This window comes from Sinocyclocheilus rhinocerous, unplaced genomic scaffold (assembly GCF_001515625.1).
Source record: "Sinocyclocheilus rhinocerous isolate Xijiao unplaced genomic scaffold, SAMN03320098_v1.1 scaffold1127, whole genome shotgun sequence".
In the NCBI taxonomy this organism is placed as follows: Eukaryota; Metazoa; Chordata; class Actinopteri; order Cypriniformes; family Cyprinidae; genus Sinocyclocheilus; species Sinocyclocheilus rhinocerous.
Window position 1 is genome coordinate 257870 of NW_015632463.1, and position 22687 is coordinate 280556.

The window sequence follows — 22687 nt, forward strand, 5'->3', positions numbered from 1 at the left end:
TGACTGAGTGGTGTAGATATAGCCTGTGCTGTTTTTTTCTAATGAGTGTTACATTAATGTTGACCAGGGCAGTTCTATTTTGTACAATTAAGGCATGTGAAACACCCAAAATGATGGCCTACGATGGACAGAACTCCACAAACAGGGACCAAAATCATTTACATTATGTACAGGGCATCCAGTCCCCACCTCACCCACGAGCGATGGAAGAATGTACGAGTGTCTTTGTACAGACACATACAGTCTCTCCACATGCATGCACACACCTAGTCTGTCTGTGGGTCCCATTCTACGCTGTCAGGACAAAAGAGAGATGAAGAGAGAAAGAAAGAAGAGAAAGAGTTGTGGTCTCTTGCTTAATCCAGTTCGACGAAATCAGAAGCCGCGTACTGGTGCGTGTGATGGTCCCAGCAGAGAGATCTAGGTTACGTCCATCCTGGAAAAACAAAACCCAGCCAGGATTAAAACAACCACAATGGGAGTAAAATTAAAATTTTCAACCTCGGCCTGTCGCATCTCACCTGCTTCACTGCAGCTCAGCTGTTTCACAAGCATCCATGAACTCCATAATGTCAACAATTGCTGTAATACTCTCATTTTTTCATTGTATTGACAGGCAATCATGACAAGTCTGTGTCCTTGAGATTTAGTTCAAGTGAAGTGCGCGAAGAAACGAGGAGAGCTTGCATCAGTTCGTCTCCTCTCCAAACATTCATCACATCTAGACTCCTCAACCCTTAGCAGGGAAGGAAGTTTTTGAAGAAATATGATTGATAGACGTGAGAATCTGCGCTTTCTCCACACAGTAATCTTCTAAAAAGGCATAAAGTTTTTTTTTTTTTTTTTTTTTTAAATCAAACATTCAAAATGACCACTTTTTTTCCAAATGCTGTAGGATTTTCCTTCATTTGATAGTGTTGCAGAGAGCAGTGGGAACCGCAGCTCAAAGGATGCAGAAAAATCCATCCCTTTGGTGTGAGGATGAAATGGATCCGCACATATTCCCTCAGTCTCACTCTCTGTGTAGCACTAAATGCAGCTGGTTGCCACTCCTTTTCAGACTCCAGGATGGCGTTTGAATTAGTGCGGACATCCACTTCTCCGTGCTTGTTTTCAGTCATTGTCTTTAAATTAAAAATTTTTTTTTTTTTGTACAAAAATATAATCCAGTCAGAATAGAGTGAAACACATTTAAAGCAGGATTTTTGTTCTTTTCTACAGATCAAGTACCGGAATCTCCTCTGTTCTGATCCTCAGTCTCTTCCTATTCAGAGGACTCAGGTGAATAAACATTTATGATGCAAAACATCACACATTTCAATCCCAAAAGTCATGTATTGGAGGGGGAATAGATTTTAAAACAAATTACTGCTACACACTGCAGATCCTTGGCTCTCAATGGCCCTGTGTCAAGAGCGCAAGTTAACAAGACGGCAAAACAACAGTTCCATCAAGATGTTGGGAGACAAACGGAATCTCCGGGTGCTGTGAGAAAGTTCTGGAAGAGCACTAGCAGCCAGAGACCGTCAGCTTGGTACAAGCCATGCGCGTCCCAGAATCTGACCTCTGACAATAGGCATATTCCGAATGGTTAGGCGTGTCCCATTTCACTCCGGGACACTCGAGCCTTGTTGTTAGATGTACTGTTATACATAGTTTGTTTTGGAATACATTCATTCATAATACAATGTCCTCAAGAGGCAAATAAAATAAAAAAAACCCTAACAAATAAAACACATTATTCAAAAAATACAAGGTAGCAGCCTAGAAAGTGCTCCAACTCAAATTTCAAATACTTTGTATAGAACAATAAAAAAATAAATCATTCATCCTTTTCCAACAGCAACAACAAAAAAAAGAAAGTAACACAACCGACATACAGAATCACAGTGCCCTTGTGACTGTCTCAAAACACCAGCCAACAGAATCCACACACCCACACACACTTACTTTCTGGACAGAAGGCAACATTTCACATCGTGGACTGAGAATGAACGAAAGGGGAAGAGTTGTAATGTAAGTAGTTTGTGTACAGACAACAGCGGAGCTACATTTATACATCAAACACAAACCCAGAGACCCCAATTGCCCTCTTAGAACAGAGCCAAACGGGCCAAACAGCACCTCATTCATGCTTTGAAACACTGGAGGGTAAAAACGCAATGCTTGACTGTCCTTATCGGTCTCTTTAAGAGCCTATGTACAAAAAAAGCGCAAACACAAACTACTTCTGTCCGTTCATGCACACACTTTAGCACACATGCTCAATGAAGTACAAAATTGTGTTGAACAAAATAAAAGCATGGCATTTGTTTTATACACGTCGGTAAGCAATAAAATTTGTGCAGACTACATCTCTTACGCTTGCACACGCACTCACAAAAAACCTCAACCTATCCTAACATTTTTTTTTGTTTGTTTTTTTGTTAAACAAGTGCAAATCTTCAAGTTTTCAAATTCATATTTTTATAGCTTTACCATGAACATAAAAATACAACAGTGTTTGTCTTTTATGAGAGATGCTCAACTTATATCTCCCCAACAACGTTTCTCAGCCTTAACGTTTGATACGGCGGAAACCGCTCCATTCCTACTTCTCGTATGTATATTCATACAAATATTCTACACATAACATATGCAACAATATAATCACACATTTTTGCATTGTAAAAAAAAAAAAAAGACAACTCCATTTCAAATATGAAAATATTAAAGTGCAATGGTTTAGGTAAGGTGCTTTACTGAAGGGAGGCAGAAGAGGATCTCCTCTTTACACCGAACCTCCCAATAACCTCCTTCTGCTCCTCTCACAGTGCAGAGTGAGAGAAAGAGGGAGAAAGAGATAGGGGGTGTGGACAAATATTGCCCGCCCCTTCCCTCACTGAGCAGTGCACATTCCTCTGCTGATTTGCTCCAGGTTTAAGGCCTCAGGTAAACTCAAGTAGACAGGCTGGGTCAGTAATCCTCCACCTGCTCCAGCTCACCTCCCCCCAGGAATGAGTAGCCTGCGGAGGTGGGAAACAGGAGAACAGAGGTTGAGAGGTCTGAGGGTTGACTTTCTACAAAAAATGTCCCATCTGGGAGTATACGAATGACTAATTCATAAACATTGCTTGTACTTTTTTCCTTTGAAGCAGGGCAGAAAATGCTTTTCAATAAGTACATCAGTAAATAGATCCTCTTTCCTAGATGAAAAAAATCACTATGACCCAGACAGCAAGAATTTGACAAGGAGCCAGAACGCAGATTAAAACAACAGTAGTTCAAGGGTTATTCTCAATAATGTATGCATGCTGATGGGAAAGGTGAATGTAACCCAGCAGGGGTTTGTGAGTGTTCATGAGAGCGTGCACGCTAACCGAGGATACTGGGGTCAGAATGGAGCATCATGCTAGGCTTTCTCTTCGCTTTTCCTCCCTGAGTGTCATACACACTGCCGCCCTTACTCATATGAGCTGCCTGGAACATTGACTGCAAGGAGAAAAACCAGGAATACTTTAAACAATGGACTAATATATAAATATTAAAACTAATATTGAAAATATTATGGCATGTTTTTTTTTTTTTAAATCCAGTAAAACCATATGCATCTACCTGCAGGGGGAAGTTCATGTTCAATCCAGAGACTTCCTTGGACAGCTGTGGAAAGTTTCAGTACATCAAGACTCACCCAGTGTGCAAAAAAAAAACAACAACAAAAAAAAGCAATGTGCTTTTAAGAATTAAACGTTAAACAAGAAAAATCGTCATTCGCAAACCTGTTGCTGTTGTCTCTGGTGGTTTGCTTTCTGTTTGGCACGGCGCTCCAGGAACTGCTTGGCAAACTCTTTGGCTTCAATGGTATCGCCCAGATAAATGCGGATAAAATCATGAACTTCATATGGAGACTCCACCTCCTTCAGATATGCCACAATGGTGGACACTACAGAGAGAAATAGAAGCATGATAAATTTAATTTCAGCTCCTTTTGGAGAAAAGAGCAGAAAACGAAGCAAATGGCAGATGTGACCGTTACCATCCAGTGAAGAGGAGTTATTTGCAGAGGTGTTGAGAGCGTGGAGCATCTGTTCACACCAAGTGGTGAAACCATCCTGAGGTTTCATCCCCTGAAGAAGCTTCAGAAGTCTCTCCTCATCGTCAGTACGCTTATGCCGATTCAGCAGGTACTGTTCACTGAGAACACAGACACGTTTGCGGTGAACATTGCGTGTAAAAACACTGGTTTAAATGGAGAGGTAAATTGTGTGAGTGCAAATGTTTGTACCTGAGAGAGGGACTGCTGCGGCTGTTCTTCAGGCCAATGTTGCGATGGCTGGCCTGGTTCTTCATGGCCTCATCCCACATGCCCATTGCAGGGTTGCCACCTCCGACCTTCCCTTCCATGCCAGCTCCAGACCACATCCCAGATGGCCCATCACTCCACTGGCCCATTGTCAAACCTCCATGCTGAACGAAACAATGCTATAATGAACTAAAATAACAGCAACCCATTCGAGGAAGACCTCTTGAAACACAAGACCAAACTATTTGCCAGCCATTCAGATGCATATTAAACAATTCACTGCTCATGTGGATGTCAAGATGTTTTTACCCTTTGCTGCTGCTGAGCTCTCTGCTGCTGTTTGTGAAGTCTCTCTGCCTCCAGCTCCAGGAGTCCCATGCTCTTTCCGGTAGCTTTGCCCAGAGACAGAGCTCCTGCCTGGCTTCCGCTCCACCCTGCGCCCCCTGGCATGCTCTGCTGCTGCTGGCTCTGCTGCAGAAACTTCATGATCAATTCCTGCTGCTGACGGCACTGCTGTAAAACACATTAACATTCAAACGTGTTACACATCGTAAACATTTAAGTGTGCAACAGTCGTAGTCTAGTGTGAGAGTGCGCTCACCTGTTTTCGTCTATAAAGCTCCTCCTCCTCTCTCCTCTTCTGTTCCTCCTGCTGCCGGCGCTTTTCCTCCCTCCGTTTCCTCTCCTCTTCTTCACGCTTCACCCTGAGTTCAGCTTCACGCCTCTCCTGCTGGATCTAGCACACGGGCAGCACACGCTCAATTACCGAAAGAGCGATATGGGTGAAGTTTACACATTCAACATGACATGTGATTCCTAGAAGAGTGATTAATTAGTGACATTGCAGTCCTGCTGAAGACCAAAGTATACTTTGGTTTTTACGTATACGGTATACGTATAGTGAGTGTTACGTTAAATTCTTCATAAGCGTAGTACACATGTACTGTAAGCATGCAGCTTAATTTTTATAACTGTATTCTGTCCGCAAGTTGGCAAAACTACCCTGACCGGCTGTTTCGAAAAAAGAAACAAGATTATACAAAAAAAAAAAAAACCCTACTGGAGACGGCAATAGATGCCTACGATAATGAATGCTTCTGGAGAGTAATAGCACAGACACCGGACAAGATCCAGGCTATGCACTCAACTGTACACATTTGCTAAACATTCACATCAAAAACGAAGTACTTTGGGTTTTAGTCATCAATGAACCCTTGTTCAAGACAAGACCAATGTACTCTAACAGGACTTACTGTTTTACTATAGCATATGTTGAATGGCACTTTCAAGATTACATAAGTTACGTACTTTCTGCAAATGTTCAAGAGTTGGACCCTGAGTGGAGTTACTCATGGTTAAGTCCCACAGACTGGTCTCACCGCCTACAAAACAGAAAAACCAGTGGTGTAACAATAGCACTTCACAAAATAAAGTGGCTATTACAAAGCATCAATGCAGCTGGTATTACCTGACTGCTGAGAGACTGAGGTAGGCATGTCCCACATGGGCCCGGTGTCTGGCACTGACATGGACCTGTTCATCGCAGGCATCATTCCAGTCTCCCCACACCTGAGACCCAAACACATCACTCACAAACCCAAAACACAAGTATATACTTTGTCGGCTGATGCATAATTTGCAAGTCGGTGATACCTGTTCATGTGCTGAAATCTCATCTGAAGTTGTTGGTACAGGGCTGCAGTGGCAGCTTGTTCTAACTGTTTCTTCAATAGCTCCTGGTCCATGTTCCCCTAAAGCAACAGAAAAACAGACAAAAAAAGTTGTACTTCAATCCAACTTGAATACTTTAAACTTTATTTTTCGGAATGTTTTTTAGGATTGGATAGTAGAGAACAGTCAGGAAATGACACAGTAGAACAGGAGGATATGGGAAAGGGAAAAAGCCTTAAAAGGAAGCGAATTTGGGTCACCTGTAACATGACCTCAATATCTCGGAGCACTGATCTGATAGGTTAAAGATCTGCCGACTACTTGAATATTTTACAAAAGCAACAAGCAACTCAAGGCTGTGCTTGATTTGACCATGGTTAGGGGTTTAAGATTAGAGGTCGACCGATAGTGGATTTTACCGATACCGATAGCTAGGTTGGACAACACTGGCCGATACCGATTAATCAACCGATAGTTTTTAAAGATCATGGTAAAAATCATTGTAACACAAAGCCCTGAGTGGCTTAATACTAATACATGGCACAAAGCATCATCAAACCCAATTCTGGATATTTCCTCACCAGAAGTGGAGGAGGGGAGGGGCCGGGAGAGAAAGGCACACGCCCCCACATCTTGATGACTTCACCCAGGGGCTGAAATCCCTCATCACAGCCCCGTTTGACCAGTAGGTTCATGGTGAAATACCCCGCCTGAAACCACTCACACATCTCCACTGTAGTGAATGGACCTGAAAGAGAGACAACCAATACAGCCCACCATTTTATGCTGCAATGAACAAATAAAAACCCTCCAAGATTGACGTGGTAGTGAGAATTACCTTGAATCTCCCCTTGAGGGTCTTTATAGAACCACTTCATTGCTGATTCGTGGGACAGGGGCAGAGCGCTGGCGCTGGAGTGCGGGAGAGTGTGTGGGGTTGAGTGAGAGTGTGTGTGTGCATTAGGGTGTGTGTGAGTGTGTGCCGCAGTGATGTGGCTCTCCTGAAGCGCTTGAGTGAAACATTCCTCTTCAAGGGACGTGTCTTGCAAGGACGCCACCATCTTCTCAGCCTCCTTTAAAAGACAGATTTACTTTTTAGTTTGAGCTTCTATCATAAGAATGTAAAGCAATAAAATAAGCAAACACACACTGACCTGCTGAAGATGCTTCATGCCATCTTCCTCCTCTGTGTCTCCCCCTACTGTTGGAAGGTCAGTGCCAGTGGTTGAGAGAGGAGAGGAGCTCTGCGTCTGTGGTGTGGTGCTACCTGCTGGAGGTGCATCTATAGAAACAAATCTAGTCTTAGTCCAGTGTTGTTTTCCATTGCATGTTCTTGGAAAAAAAGGTAGGGGGAAATCAGAAAAAGAGAGGAAGCAAGAGATAGAGTACCTTCAGCTGGTTGGGGTGCAGGTTTTGAGGGAGGAGTGACTATGGGTTTGGGAGTCTCTTCCTCTGCAACAGGGTGCACAGGGGCAGGAGCAGACACAGCATGAGATGATGACTTTCTATCTCCATCACACACAGTTATTGCCTCACATGCTTCCGCTGCAAAAAGAAGAGAGGCGAATTTAGAAAACAGCAAAAAAAAAAAAAATAATTGTGAGGCAACACTTTCACGTGAGAAATAGAAGACGCTAATGGTTTAATGTTCTATCCTGGTCAGAGCAGGTGACATGATGCAGAACAAAAGGCAGCAGTCACTTCCTGCTAAACGTGCCGGATACAACATCAAATCAGATTATTTTCTTAAAGAGTTTTCTTACATTTATCAGCAGGGCTGTCCTTCTTCTCCTGACCACCCTCCTCTTCCTCCTCCAGAGCCTCAAATTCCAGTTCCTGGTCTTCAGGGATTGCATCTCTGGAGCTTTTCTAAAGGGTCACACAAACATGATTGAATCCATTTCTTTCTTTTATTTACTTAACAGGAAGTTACTTAACAGACATTGACATTTTTTTTGAAGAAGCAAACCTTGATGCACATGAAGGCTCCAGAAGAATCAAAGGTTCCCATTTCCCCTTCTTCTTCATCGGTGCACCACTCAGGCAGACCATCTCGTTCGTCCTCTCCTCCCTCACTTCCAGCCCTTCTACGTCCACCTTCTCCATCTCGGAAGTCAAAGTCAAACTTCCTACGACGGCCATCCCCACTGCTGTGATCACGCCAACCTGCTGAACGAGGACCCCCATCTAGATGAAGAAAAAGATCAGTTAAAAAATTCAAATAAATAAAATAATAATAATTAAAAAAAAAACAACAGAAGTGAAAGTACCATCACGACGACCTCCAGCAATCCTCCAGCTTCCCCCAGGTTCTGCTCCATCATCGTCCTCCTGCTCCTCTCTGAGTATACGCCAGTTATCGCTGTCTGAGCGTGCATAGTCCTTCCTTCCTCCTGCTCCGCCCTCCTCAAAACCACCACGCCCACCATCACGCCTCAATGGCTTTTCAAAGCGCCGCTCACCTCTGAAACAGCAAATACTAATGATCAGCATAACAGAACATTTAAACATCTCAAATTTATTCTGAGAGTGGCTGTTCATTCTGTACCAATGTTTTGACAAATTTAAGTTACAAAAATGCAAGTTATAAACATACTGATATTTAGACAAACATGTACATCATATACAAAACTTAATGTACAAATGACTGTAAAGCCTAACCTGTCATCCCAGCTCTGACTGCGGTGCATCTCTCGTCCTCGGCCAAAACCGACCTCTTCATCCACACTTCTTTGGTAGAATCCACCCTCTCCTCTGCCTCTCCCTGCAGACAAACAAAAGATGATTAAAACACCTTTTTAAAATATTATTCCATTAACAATATCAATAATATGCATTTAATAATGTACTTCATTTCTTGAGAACAAATGAAATGTGACCTGGATATTTCTTGCGATTCACCCAAATGTGTGCAGCACAATGTAATCATGATTTGTAATTATTTACAAAAGATGAAGAAACGCATGTAACTGGAAGGACGATCTTCACCATAGTCAACATGACACACACAAAACAAATCATTTATTTATTACTCATGTCCATTCTGAAATTATTTATTCAAGTTAAAATGTTATTTCTGCACTAGCATCAACAAATGGGTTGGTCTACGAAAATGTCATCTCTGCAACACCATTGGTCACAACCCACCTCGACCACCTCGAGTGCTTCCACGCCCTCTAGCTACACCTGCTGGTACAGCTCCACCTCCTTTACCCATAAGCCTTAGCACAGCCACACTGTTCACAGACATGGAGAAGTTTCTCTGAAAAGTGAGAGAATTTAAGTGAAAAAGTTGACTGATATGCATACAAAAAAAAAAAACAATATTACTGTTATTATCCAAAGAAACATGGATGAAATTTGCCTCGTGACCACTACACTATGCATCAGTGAAGCCAGAGAAGAGTGGACTCACCTGCTCCTCCTCAGTCAGGGGCACCAAGGCCAACGGCTGCTGAGGCTCTTCCTGCAGGATAGCAGCAAATTCCTTATCCTGCATGTCCTCAGGGATCTAAACACACAAACAAAATCTCTATTAAGTATGTAACCGGCAAACAATTATTGATTCTTATATTAACACTTGAACTACAATAATGAAAAGGCTCTTGATGTAAACAGGTGGTTTGTTCGGTTTAATTTATTTGACTTTACTGCAGGAGTTTCTCACCTTGTTATCTTTGACATAAAGTGCTAACATCTCCTCGCGGCCATAGCGGTAGTCGGCCAACTTGGACTTTGGCATTGCAGGGGAAGGGGGAGGGGACGTCACACTCCCCCCTCTGGATAGTGCACGGAGCCTGAAGAAAGCAGACACTGTCATAATTATTTCCATCACCCATTTAAAAACAATTAATCAATCTGGATTCAAGATTGTGTATATGCAGAAAATGATAAGAGATTGATATTTTATTTATAAATTCACAAAGATCACAAAGAAAGGGGAAACATCGGTTTCCTCCTGTTGACACTTATAGGGAAGTAGGACAGAAAAAAAAAACAACAACGAATGTGGCAGTTCATAAATTTACTGCACACCAAATAATAAGGGGAAAAGTCAGATTATCCAAAACAAATTTTAAAAGTGTTTATCAGGTCAAGAAACCTGCAGCTTTGAGTTTCTCAGTCATGTTTTAGTTTTGTTTTTAGTGGTGCTGCATTAGTTAGAAATCAAATCAATGAAAGAAGAAAAAAGAGTGTTCCTCCAACATTCTGCCAAAAAGTTTTTTTTTTGTCAAAAATCCTAAATATTTGGCGAGTGCCAAATGCAAGTAAAAATTGGTTTTGGCAAGTAAAGGATGGTAGAGGAGGGACGGTAAACAAGCAGAGGGATGGTAACTAAAACAGTTTCATTAGGTAAGAGCTGCGTCAGAAAATGAAAATGATTTTTGGGCAACGTATTGAATTTTGGATCATGGCTCCACATTTCCTGACCATAAATGCACACCTGCAAGAAAGAGCATTAATTTGAAGTAATACTATCTGAAATACGTATATTACCATTCTGGACCGAAGTTAAGTGTCTCAGCAGTCATATTCTGTATGTCCAGAGGGCTCAGGGTTTCTGTTAACCAAAGGAAAAACATTGAGGTTTTTGAGTCTCATTTATCATAATCAGAATTAGGGATGTCAACGATTAATCGATGATCGATTAATTGTCGATAAGAGATGCAATCGATTAAAGCTATCGATGGTCGATTAAGCGGTTTAATTTTGGGCTGCAGAATTAGGTCAGCTATTAATCGATGATCGATTAATTGTCGATAAGAGATGCAATCGATTAAAGCTATCGATGGTCGATTAAGCGGTTTAATTTTGGGCTGCCTACGGCTCATGCGCAAAACACGTGCGAGCGGCTGTGAGTGACGGTGACGGTATATAAATGCATCATCATTCACTCATAATTACAAATTAAGCTTTTAATGTCATTTCAACTTTAAAAGTACATTAAAATAGAAACAACACAACGTTCTTCAACATGGAATGCAATAGAAATGTAGTAACAGTCATTTCCCCAGATAATTGTTTCATATTTGAAACAATTAGGTGAAGGTTGCAAGGCTGCGGGAGGGAAGGATAGGCTATTCATTCCTACAACTTGTTAATTCGTTCCTACGACTTATTAATTTGTGGCCACTGTCCATGTTTCATTAATTTTGTTCCTTAAATAACCCATGATTTAACTAAAATGAGGGAACAAATTAATACATCGAACGAATTCTTAATTCATGGCCTTGAAATCTTTCATTTCCCTTCCGCATGTTTACCACAGTAAGAGATGCGAAAACAGTGATAAAAAGTGAATGACAATAAAATAAACCTGCGAAATTAGAGGGTTAGACGGGAGTGGCTTTTGCACATCCTGTCATGCCGGTGACTGCGTGCTGCTGCAATAGACGCATTTTGCTGCATTAAAGTTAACGATTAATCGATTAATTGATCGTTAATCTAAACGACGATCGATCATGGAAATGATCGAAAATTGACATCCCTAATCAGAATAAACACACCAAAATGTGAGATTAAAAAGATACAACAAGCATGTCTTGCTTACCTTGTCCAAAGAACAGGACTGTAAAGGACCAGTATGAACTCGGGACAGGAATGAGGTGGTTCTGTCAGAACCGGTACGGTGGTTCTGTATACTGAGGTGGACTTAGTAATTCTAAACTCTGTATGAATATTATAATAGCTGCCAGTTTCACAGAGATAACGGCTGATGAATATCTAGCCAGATATAAGAGCTCCAAAAGATGGCACAACACCGTAACGTGCCAGTAACTTCAGATCTTTTAAAAGAAAAGATTCAGCAATTTGAAAACACTTTAGAGAGAAATAGAGGGAAAAAACACACTATGATTAAGAATTTGTGGCAGCATAAATAACAGCAACTGCTGTTTGAAAAACTTTCAGGGCAGTTTGTAATGCCGTAACTATTGCTGGGTAACTCTTCTCTCAATTCTTGATCTCTTTTACTTCTATTCTGAATTTTTGTGAGTTATTGTTTCATAGGCAAGCATTCAGCTCCCAACTCCTCACACCTGCAGAGAAAAAAAAAAATACTGAGCAACACTGATTGCTTATAGTGCAAAATATAAACGCATGCGCATTACATGCATCCTTAACTAGGCAGAATACGGTATTGCTGGAACACCACTCTCTCGTGAACGCGCATACAACAGTTCGTGGAAGCTAGAGATTAAAGTTTTAAATATAGATATTTTTCTAACACAAATGCATTGATTCGCTTCAGGAGGACTTTATTCAACCCCGGTGCTGCGTGGAGCACTTTTTATGATGGATGCACTTTGGACTATTGAAAAATAACACCCATTCACTGCCATTATAAAGCTTGGAAGAGCCAGGACATTTTTTAATATAACTCCAATTGTATTCGTCTGAAAGAAGAAAGTCATATAAACCTAGGTTAGCTTGAGGGTGAGTAAATCATGGGCTAATTTTCATTTTTGGGTGAACTATCCCTTTAATGGAGAGACTGGATGGAATATTTTTACATTTAAAAACTATTTTATCACAGGCAGTGTTATGTAAGTATTATTTAGCCTATATACTATTATAGTACTTATTAATATTTTAAATTAGCTTTTTTAATTTTTCTGTTTCTTTATTTTTTAAATTTAGTACCTAAATTTTGAGTTAGTGGCTAAGGGAGCATTTATCATTTTTAATTAAGTTTATATACATATATAAAATTAATCAGCTTTATTTCAGTTGAGTTTTAGATTTAGTTTTAGTTAACAATAACAACACTGATCACAGGACTATTATACAGTCCATATTATACATTTTGCATACTTACTGATCCATCACTTAAAATAATTTTAATAACAGTTTCAACAGCTAAAGTAGGCCTATACAACTTCTGTTACATGCAAATATAAATAGGCTTATAACATTAATTTTAAAACCTGAGTTAAACCTGCTGTATTTTAACTACTTATGATTAATCCACTGAATCCCAGATTTTTTCCCAGCTAAGTGAGCACATAAACAACAAGAGTCCGAAACTGCTTAGTTTCTCAAAAAGACCTAGTAGCAAACAATAAAGTAACAATTTAATATTTAACTTACAGGCAATTGTGGTGACAATCATACATACATTTCCTATAAATTTAACAATAAAATCTACAATTTTAGAATGTGTACCAAAAAGTTACTTAGTTAAACATTCTTGATATTTTAGTAGTAGACCCATCAAATATTATATGAACCAAATATAGTAGTTTTATCTGTATTTCATATACTTCACGATTTCGACAAGGACACCTTTCAGAGGGGCAATGAAACAGCTCTGGTTATGTGCCCATTAACACAAACATGTAAAAATGTACACGAAATCAACTTATTTTGCACTTTCTTTATAACTGACACATTTGTGTAAAAACATCAACAAATGCGTTTAGACACATCAAACTCGGCAATAGTTACAAAATTAGCTGGTGGGATTAAATGGGTTAACACTTTGCTAAAGCCAAACAAGTCTTATAGGCTAAATTATAGGCTAGTTCAAGTTATAGTTCAGCATCTTAATAAAGATGAACGGAACTGAACTAAAACCCTTCTGTGAGAACTTTCCAAACTACAATCATAACTCCACAAGCAGCAGCTCAGCTCAAGAGTAACACTTGTCGCGCTGTTATGCAACACAAACAAGCCTGAAACTGAGAGGCGTTTTCTAATGAATGTTAAGAAGTAATCTAATTCTAAACAACGAAACAAGTCTGAGAAGTTTTAAGGAGACCAAGAGCAGGAAACGCAGCAGTAACCTCTCAAATATGCTGGCGCTGCGCCCTCGCGCCTCGGTCATAGACTGTATAAAAACAGGCCTCGCTGCAGGCCTTCACTACTCCACTACGAGCCCTTCAACCATCTGACTTAGCACGATTAACGCTAACGACATAAATGTGTGATTACCACTAAAATGTTGTTACCAACCAATGCACAAAACACACTTCCCATTAAAAAGTTGAAAATGATTCAGCACGCACCTCTTCTGCGAGCCTGCTGGCCAGCTAGGCTAAACTAGCCAGCCACTGTTTTCTCCAGAGTTGGATCTTCTTTAAAGAACTCACTCGTTCTGCACCGACGGTCTGAACTACTGGTGTCTCTCGGTTTTCAACACTTGTCTTGTGTGAGTTCGATGCCGAATTGTTTGTCTATTTTCCCCCTGTATCTGCAGCGGTCGCAATGAGTTTTTCTGTCTCGCTCGGTCTTCTTGTTGTTTGTGTTTTACAAAAATGGCTGTTGGACATGAACCACATGAGAAATTCATCCAATGAACCGCGAGGCTCTTCTTCTTCTTTTGGTTTGACGCAGGCTCGAAAACTAAAATAGCGCATTACCGCCATCCACTGCTAGAATCTTGAAGAACATATTTAAACTTGAACGATATTATTATTATTATTATTATTATTATTAATAATAATAATACTATTACTTTTGGGGGTTTTGTCATTGCTTTTGTTGTGTTTAATTTATTTTATTTTCTACATTTGTGAACTTAAATCTCTCTCTCTCTCTCTCTCTCTCTCTAGCATTACGGAGCAAAAACAATGGGGATACAGTAATAATAAATAAATAAAATAATTATTAAAAATTGCAATTTATTTTGAAAAAAGCAATGCAAATAAAGAATAAAAAAAAATTTGTGCTAAATGATGCTAATAAATGTAAAACCGAATAATATATTCTGTAGTTTAATTTTTTTATATTTAAATTTAAAAAAAATATTTTAATATTGAAGTTTTTCTTCTTCTTTTCTTTCGTTCTTTAATGATTTAAAACAACAAAACATTACAACAATATACATATTAATACTAGGGGAGCAAGGGGGGAAAAGAATAATAATTAAAGAATATATTATGAAGAAAAAGGGGGAGAAGAATTTACAGTTGGGTTAAAATTAAATTGAAGTCTTTTTTTAACATAGGCTACACCAACTTCTTTAGTTACGGGATCTTTCAGTCAGCAGTGACAGCGCAACTGCAGGAATGGTGCGTCAGGTGAGTGGCGAGCAGTTATTTGACTATCATTGTATGGCAAATGAGCACCCCGGGACACTTTCTAAGAAGTTATTCAAAGGAGATTTTGAAGGAGAGCGGTTTCATTTCAATATAATGGATCACCGGACTGTTTTGCTGGTGTTTTTCTGCTTTCTGCTCGTCACTGTGCGCTCAGAAGTGCAGAAAGATTTTTCACCTGAATGCCGTGAATTCATGTATATGGGCACGCCCCCGCGGGGTCTGGAGAACCGCTCACTGAAAAAGATCTGCCAGCGTTATAACGGCAAGCCCCGGTATGTCACTCTGTATGATGTGGTGGATCACATCCCGGTGTATTCTGCATACACTTTCAAACGCTCCGACGGCTTCAAGAAGGTTGATGTTCCTTGGATGTTCGAGCCTCAGGTAACCAGTTCTCATTTCACTCATAATGAGTAAAGTTTTAACCACTGTATCAATAGCTTTGTAGACTCGATGCACAAAAACAAGGCATGAAAAACAAGGTTTAGATTTGGAGCAATTCTTTTCAACTCAACCTGCTGAAAAAACTGAACTGATCTCATCTGGTCTACTATTTTGGTCTGTTGGCTGGTTTTAAACATGCTTCGGGCACTTTCCAACTGGTCAGACTGTGAAACCAGCTGCCAAACAGCTAAACCAGTTGAACACCATTTTGGCCATGCTGTGAGACCAGTTTAAACCAACTAAGACCAGCAAGCAAGCCATCTTAAGCTGTTTTTACCAGCAGGGAAGCTGATTTGCTGGTCTCCCAGCCTGACCATGAAAAGCGTCAAACCCACCTTTACAAACAAAACCATCAAACAAATTTAGGCTGATTGTATAGTTATATTTTCCATAAGGTACATATTTTATGTACCTACTGTTTAAAATATCTTGAAATTCTGTTGTTGTTGTTGTTACATAAATATTCTGTACTCTCTGTAGCTCTCCACAGAATCAGACTCTGGTGAGATGCAGCCATTTCCTCCCAATGATGTCCATGACAGTTTTTCGGACGCCCAGGCCATCTTGGAAGACTACTCAAACATTGTTGATTTCGAACGAGGCCATTTGAACCCCGACGAGCACCAGGCTCACCCCGACGACAAGGCAGCCACGTACACCCTCACCAATGTCGTCCCACAGGTCCGCGAGTTCAACGTGGGCCACTGGAAACAACACGAGCACATCATCCGCCGTCGACTCAACAACTACTGCCGCGGTAAGGCGTACATAGTCACGGGGGTCACCACATCTGGTAGGATGATCCGTAGATACAACATCGACCGAGTGGCCGTTCCTACCTACCTGTGGTCGGCATACTGCTGCGTAGATTACGATCACAATGCCCCGTTCGATGAGCGATCCAAATTCCCGGTCTTCGCAGCTCATGGGCTCAACGAGAAAGAAGGAGCAGAGGTCATAGAGATGTCTGTGCAGCAACTGGAAGATTTTTTGAAGAAGAACACCTTTGTGGACAAGAGGTTTCAGATTTTCTTTGGGAACTGTGAGCCTAATGATGCCATAATGGCAGTCCAGACTTAGGTGTCTTCATCTTGTTTCTCTATCCTGTTGATGCCTAAATTCATAAACAAAAATCTTTCAACTGTCAGAATTGTGTTCTGTAGAATGAATATATACGCTCTTAAATAAAAGGTTCCATATTTTACAATCTAATGACACAGAAAAAGCCATTTTAGGTTCCACTGAAAACATTCTTTAGTTCTTTACAAAAAATTTTTGCATCTACACTTCCGTTCAAAATTTGGGGTCAGTGAGATTTTTTGAAAGAAGTCTATTATTGTTTACCAAGGCTGCATTTATTTGATGAAAGATAAAACAGTAATATTGTGAAATATTATTACAATTTAAAATAACTGCTTTCTATTTGAATATATTTAAAAACTGAATTTGTCTTGTGATAGCAAAGCTGTCTTCAGTGTCACATGATCCTTTAGAAATCATTCTAATATACTGATTTGGCACTTAAGAAACATTTCTTATTATTATCAATGTTGAAAACCATTATGTTTGAAACCATTATCCATTTTTTTAATTGGAAATTTTGTAACATTATAAATGTATTTTCTGTCACTTTTGACCAATTTAATGCATCCTTGCTGAATAAAACAATTTTATTAAAAACTAACTAACTAAATAAATGAATAACGGACCCCAAACTTTTGATTGGTAGTGTCTGTGCTTTAAAAACCTAGAAATCAATTAAAGAACATTTTGAGAATAATACCCTGAAGAATATTCCCTAAGATGCATTTTACTTAACTGTGTATGATTATGGGCAAAAAACTAAAATAATTGGATATGACACTATTCACTTTTCATCTTTTTTTTTTTATTTGAAGGGTAAAAATCTGTATCCATTTCCTTTAGCCTTGACCGGTAGAATGAAGATCCAATTTCAGTTTCAGAAATATTTTATATCTTCTAATTAAGATACATGAGAGGACTGAAAAGAGTGATGAAATGAGAGAGATTTATTGACTATAATCATCTGGGGCCTTGGGGGTTTTATTAGGTCCATTAACTTCTTTATAAGCTGCAACAACTAAATCTTTTCTCACTTTGTAAGCATGTTTACTGCAATTTATCTGAATACTGTAACTCTTCTAAAATAAAAATTGACCACTTGATCTTCTCTGTTTGCCTGCAGTCTGTCAATTATCAATATAAAAACATGAAAAACATGACTCAACAACATAAAAGCTCTAGGTGTTCTGGATAAATATTTTCAAAATAAAGCTGATATCAAACTCCTACTGCTTGATCAATTTAATATGTACACTATCGATTCTTTTCAAAGATAAAAGTTGCTTTTGTGTGTGCATATAAGATTAACAATTTTATGAATGTGAGATAGCTCATGTAGTATCAGATAACCAAATTAAAGTGGCATAAAGAGGCGGTGAACGGAGCCCCATTCCTTCCTAATCCCTTGTTTGCACAGGACACAGACTCCATACAGACAGGCTTATCTCTGTATTCCTTTTTCTTTCATCACCTCTTCACACTCTATTGAGGACTGTTTGTTCTCTCACGATGGGGAGTACAGAATAGCCTGATTTACATTTTATAAGACAGCCATACAAGTCACCCATAAAGATGATTAGCTCTACAGAAAAGAGGACCTGCATTTACATGGAGAAAGAGAGAGATAATAGTTTGTTCTGGGAATTTGTGATAAGGTTTCTGCACAGCATTTTCCTGAACCATCATGCCTCTCCCTCATTTTATCGATTACTCCTTCCAAAGAAAGTTGCTGGTTAAAATGAGAGGATTACTATTACTTGTGTGATTTCACACACACACACACACACACACACACACGCACACACACACACACACACACACACACACACACACACACACACACACACACACACACACACACAACTATTCCCAGTATGCAATAGTTAGTACCTGCCAAAAGTGGTGCAAGGAAGGTCAACTGGTACACCGGCGTCAGGGACTTGGGTACCCAGGGCTCATTGATGCATACGGGGAGTGAAGGCCAGCCCATCTGGTCCAATCAAATTGCTCAAATTGCTGAAAAACTTAATGTTGGCACACAACTATTCCCAGTATGCAATAGTTAGTACCTGCCAAAAGTGGTGCAAGGAAGGTCAACTGGTACACCGGCGTCAGGGACTTGGGTACCCAGGGCTCATTGATGCATACGGGGAGTGAAGGCCAGCCCATCTGGTCCAATCAAATTGCTCAAATTGCTGAAAAACTTAATGTTGGCCCTGATAGAAAGGTGTCAGAACACACAATGCATCACAGTATGTTATGTATTGGGCTACATAGCCACTGACTGGTCAGAGTGCCCATGATGACCCCTGTCCACCGCTAAAAGTGCCTACAATGGGCATGTGAGAGTCAAAAGTGGACCATGGAGCAATGGAAGAAGGTTGCCTGTTCTGATGAATAATGTTTTCTTTTAGATCTGATGGATGGCTGGGTGCATGTGCATCATTTACCTGGGGAAGAGATGACAGCAGATGCACTATGGGAAGATGGCAAGCTTTGGGATGCAGTGTTATGCTCTGGGCAACGTTCTGCTGGAAAACCTTGGGTCCTGGCATCATGGGAATTTTAATTTGTCACATACCACATAATCCCTAAAGATTATTGCAGACCACCCCTAATGGCAATGGTGTTCCCTGATGGCAGTGGCCTCTTACAGCAGGATAGTGCACCCTGCCACACTGCACAAATTGTTCAGGAATGGTTTGAGGAACATGACAGAGAGTTCAAGGTTTTGACTTGGCCTTCAAATTCCTCAGATCTCAACCTGACTGAGCATCTATTGGATGTGCCGGGCCAACAAATGCGATCCATGGAGGCCCCACTTTCATCTTGCAGGACTTAAAGGATCTGTATAAATGTGGTTTTCCTTGAGCTAGAAAAAATAGCAATGTGAAAATGTGTCAAAATGTTAAAATGTTGTATCCTAGATCCATGTAAAGCCCCATCTGTACAAGTTCACCTGGATGACACGCTCTTCTCTTTTAGGCAAAGTCTCACCGGTTCTGTTTTGCTTATCTAATCAATGCTATTCAAAGTAACCAGCTTCGAATTCCTCTCACTCATTCATTCTATCAAAGAAGCACTCAAGTAAGACTGTCGAGAAGCTCCTTTGACTAAAATGCATCCCTCCGTCGTCCTTCTGGTCCTTGCCATCACAACATGGCTCTCTGAACACTGGGGAACTGCAACCGTGGTTGAAGACTTCAACCATGTTGAGAGATGCAAGGACTCGCTGTATATGGGCACTCCACCACGAGGCATCAGAGATAGCATGCACAAGAAGATCTGCCAGCGCTACGCTGACAAACCTAGATACGTGACCCTGTACGACTCCAAAAACCGTATCCCGGTTTACTCCGCATACACCTTCAAGAAAACAGAGGGCGATCGGCGTGTGGACTATCCCTGGATGTATGAACCTCAGGTATGAAACTATTCATTTTAAGAATAAAAAGTACAAAAACTGTCCCTGGGATGGTCCCTTTCAAAAGGTACAAATATGAACCTTGGAGGTGTACCTTCTGAAACCCCAGTGACAGCCTTTGTACCTTTTATCTGAGAGTTTGAGGACTGCCTTTCTTTGTTACAATTGCAATGAAGTGTTGACCTTCTTCCCAGCTTGCAGAGCTTGATGGGAATGGGAACATGTTGCCGTTCCCCACCGGATACTTACACATGAAGTTTGAGGACAGCCAGGCGGTTTTGGATGACTACTCCGATGTGGTTCTGTATGAGAGAGGCCATCTGAATCCAGACCAGCACCAGTCAGACCCCCAGGACCGAGCAGCTACCTATGCGCTCACCAACGTCGTGCCAGAAATACGTGAGTTCAACATCGGACCATGGCGGGAACACGAAGAGCGCATCCGTGTGCGCCTCAACAATTTCTGCCGGGGCACAGCCTACATTGTAACTGGGGTTACCACTACTGGAAACATGATCCGACGCAACAACCAGGACCGTGTTGGCATCCCTGAAGAAGTGTGGTCTGCCTACTGCTGCACTGACTACGACAGGAACGCACCACACAATGTACGCATCCGCTTTCCGACCCAAGCAGCCCTTGCCAAGAATGCAAAGGAGGGAAACAGAGTCCAAGAGCTCACAGTGCAGGATCTGGAGAACTACCTGATAAACAAAATGTCCGTGGACAAGAACTTCCAGCTGTTCTATGATAACTGCAACTCACCTTCACCTCTTCCTGCCTACCTTCATTATGCCAAATGATCTGTCTTACGTTCAGCTTATAGCTTTGGTTGTGGTTTCATTTTTCTTGCTTTCTTCTTTCCTGTAGCTTCTCTGTAAATTACTGTACAATTATTTAGAAATTTTGTAGAGTCAGTTTTGCAGAATGTTAAATATAGTGGTTTGCAATGTTATACACTACTGTTTAAATATTTGGGGTAGGTAAGTTTTTTTTTTTTAATTAGTAGAACTTTGCTTTGTTCCTGAAAATTACATTTCAAATAAATGCTGTTCTTTTGAACTTTATGTTCATCAAAGAATCCTAAAAAATGTATCAGTTTTCACAAAAATATTATGGAGCATCTGCAACAAGCAACAACTGTTTTCATCATTGATAATACTAACAAATGTTTCTTGAGCAGCAAATCAGTATATTAAAATGATTTATGAAGGATCATGTGACACATAAATAAAATAAAATAAAAAAATCTTACTGGCCCCAAACTTTGAATGGTAATGTACAGAATATAGACTTATAAAACTATTTAATTCAATAGCCATATTGAGGATAATAAATGGAAATTTGTCCCTTCATGGTGTAAAACAATGGTTGTGTAAGTAACATATTTCCTGTCAGCTCTCTGCCTACAACAGTTTTATTGCTTTTATCTTAACATTAATCATCCTATATATGCATAGTGTAATCATGACAAACTGCCTCAGTTCACATACACATGTTCAGTAACTCATTGACACCGCCTTAAGTTTTAGGTTGGGTTTTTTTTAAAGCTGAAAAGGCTGATTTTGTGTGGTATAAAATGATATGTGAAAAATAAAAACTAAAACAAAAACAAAAACCCTGACTTGTCATACTTTTCCAACCTAATTTTTTTCTTTGGTATTTTCATTTTGTTCTTTCAATAAACATGACTGATACAAACCAATAAAATACCTAAGGAGAAATTTCTAGTTGATTTTCAACATTACAGCAAAATATTATCTATGATTGATATCAGGCATCATTTCCAGTAACTGACACATGTATCAAATCAATATAACATTGTGAGAAACAGGGAGAGAAAGAGTAATGAATATAAAGGACATTTTTATTACAAGACCTTTAAAGGGGTCATATGATGCTTTTTTAAAGATCATTATTTTGTGTATTCAAAAACACTGGGTGAAAATGTCTCCATGTCTCTTTTATCAATGTTGAGTTTAATAAGTTTTATTATTTTGTGATTATTGCTCAACATTATAAGGATGGAGGGGGAAAATAATTGGCATGGTAAAAAAAAAAGTGAAGAGTAGATGAATTTGAAAGACAGAGTTGTGTGCAAATGGGCCTTGAAACCCACTAAAAACCGCACTTACTGGGATGGTCAAACAAGAGCATCTGCCACATCATGGTGACATATTCTAATTAACTATCTATTCTTTAAAGCAACACAAATACAGCTCCCTACACTTTAAGGCAGGGGTCACCAAACTCGGTCCTGGAGGGCTGGTGTCCTGCAGAGTTTCGCTCTAACTTGCCTCAACACACCTGCCTGGAAGTTTCAAGTATACCTAGTTAGAGCTTGAATAGCTGGTTCAGGTGTGTTTGATTAGGGTTGGAGCTAAACTCTGCAGGACACCGGCCCTCCAGGATTGAGCTTGGTGACCCCTGATTTAAGGAATGGGACCATTAGGAAATACAGCCTTTATGAAAGTGCACAAATAATTCACAGGTCACACAGGACGAGTCTTCAATGACTGACCACTGCAAACCAATACCATGAACGAGATTAGCAAGCTTGTGGGACATTCCTTTCATTTTTAAGGACATAATCTAATCTCAGAGAGACACAAATGAGGAAGGATAAGCAAATACCACGAAGCGAATAAGGCTGAGTAAGCCTTAACTCTCTCTCTCAAACTCATATTCTTCTTTTTGCTTGTATTCCTTTCTGTAAATTGTCTTTAGTTAATATCATTATTG

At 40.0% G+C, this 22687-nt stretch overlaps 3 protein-coding genes across 4 annotated transcripts; 2 read left to right on the forward strand and 1 right to left on the reverse strand.

Annotated features, from left to right (window-relative positions):
* Positions 1-814: 814 nt before the first annotated feature.
* gigyf1b (GRB10 interacting GYF protein 1b) lies at positions 815-14205 on the reverse strand. Of its 2 annotated transcripts, XM_016555294.1 has the most exons (25): positions 13960-14205; positions 11505-11991; positions 10451-10514; positions 9621-9750; positions 9369-9464; positions 9101-9215; positions 8615-8717; positions 8224-8417; positions 7923-8140; positions 7717-7822; positions 7343-7498; positions 7108-7235; positions 6792-7026; positions 6535-6701; positions 5936-6033; positions 5751-5851; positions 5591-5664; positions 4884-5018; positions 4592-4795; positions 4265-4446; positions 4016-4173; positions 3759-3922; positions 3595-3639; positions 3360-3471; positions 815-3005 (listed from the first exon to the last, which is right to left on the reverse strand). In XM_016555294.1, the coding sequence occupies exons 3-25, from the start codon at positions 10483-10485 to the stop codon at positions 2956-2958; spliced, it is 3006 nt and encodes a 1001-aa protein (XP_016410780.1). In that variant the 5' UTR covers positions 10486-10514; positions 11505-11991; positions 13960-14205; the 3' UTR covers positions 815-2955. The 2 variants fall into 2 exon arrangements, with proteins under 2 accessions (XP_016410780.1, XP_016410782.1); XM_016555296.1 differs by lacking the exons at positions 10451-10514; positions 11505-11991.
* An 882-nt stretch (positions 14206-15087) lies between these two features.
* Positions 15088-16526, forward strand: LOC107742407 (endonuclease domain-containing 1 protein). The gene is made up of 2 exons (XM_016555350.1): positions 15088-15378; positions 15919-16526. Exons 1-2 carry the CDS (start codon positions 15088-15090, stop codon positions 16516-16518), a joined length of 891 nt encoding a protein of 296 aa, XP_016410836.1. The 3' UTR covers positions 16519-16526.
* Positions 16527-19543: 3017 nt separating this feature from the next.
* Positions 19544-20748, forward strand: LOC107742380 (endonuclease domain-containing 1 protein). The gene is given in 2 exon segments (XM_074560191.1): positions 19544-19945; positions 20140-20748. Coding segments are annotated over 2 exon segments (1011 nt in total).
* The last annotated feature ends 1939 nt before the right edge of the window (positions 20749-22687 follow it).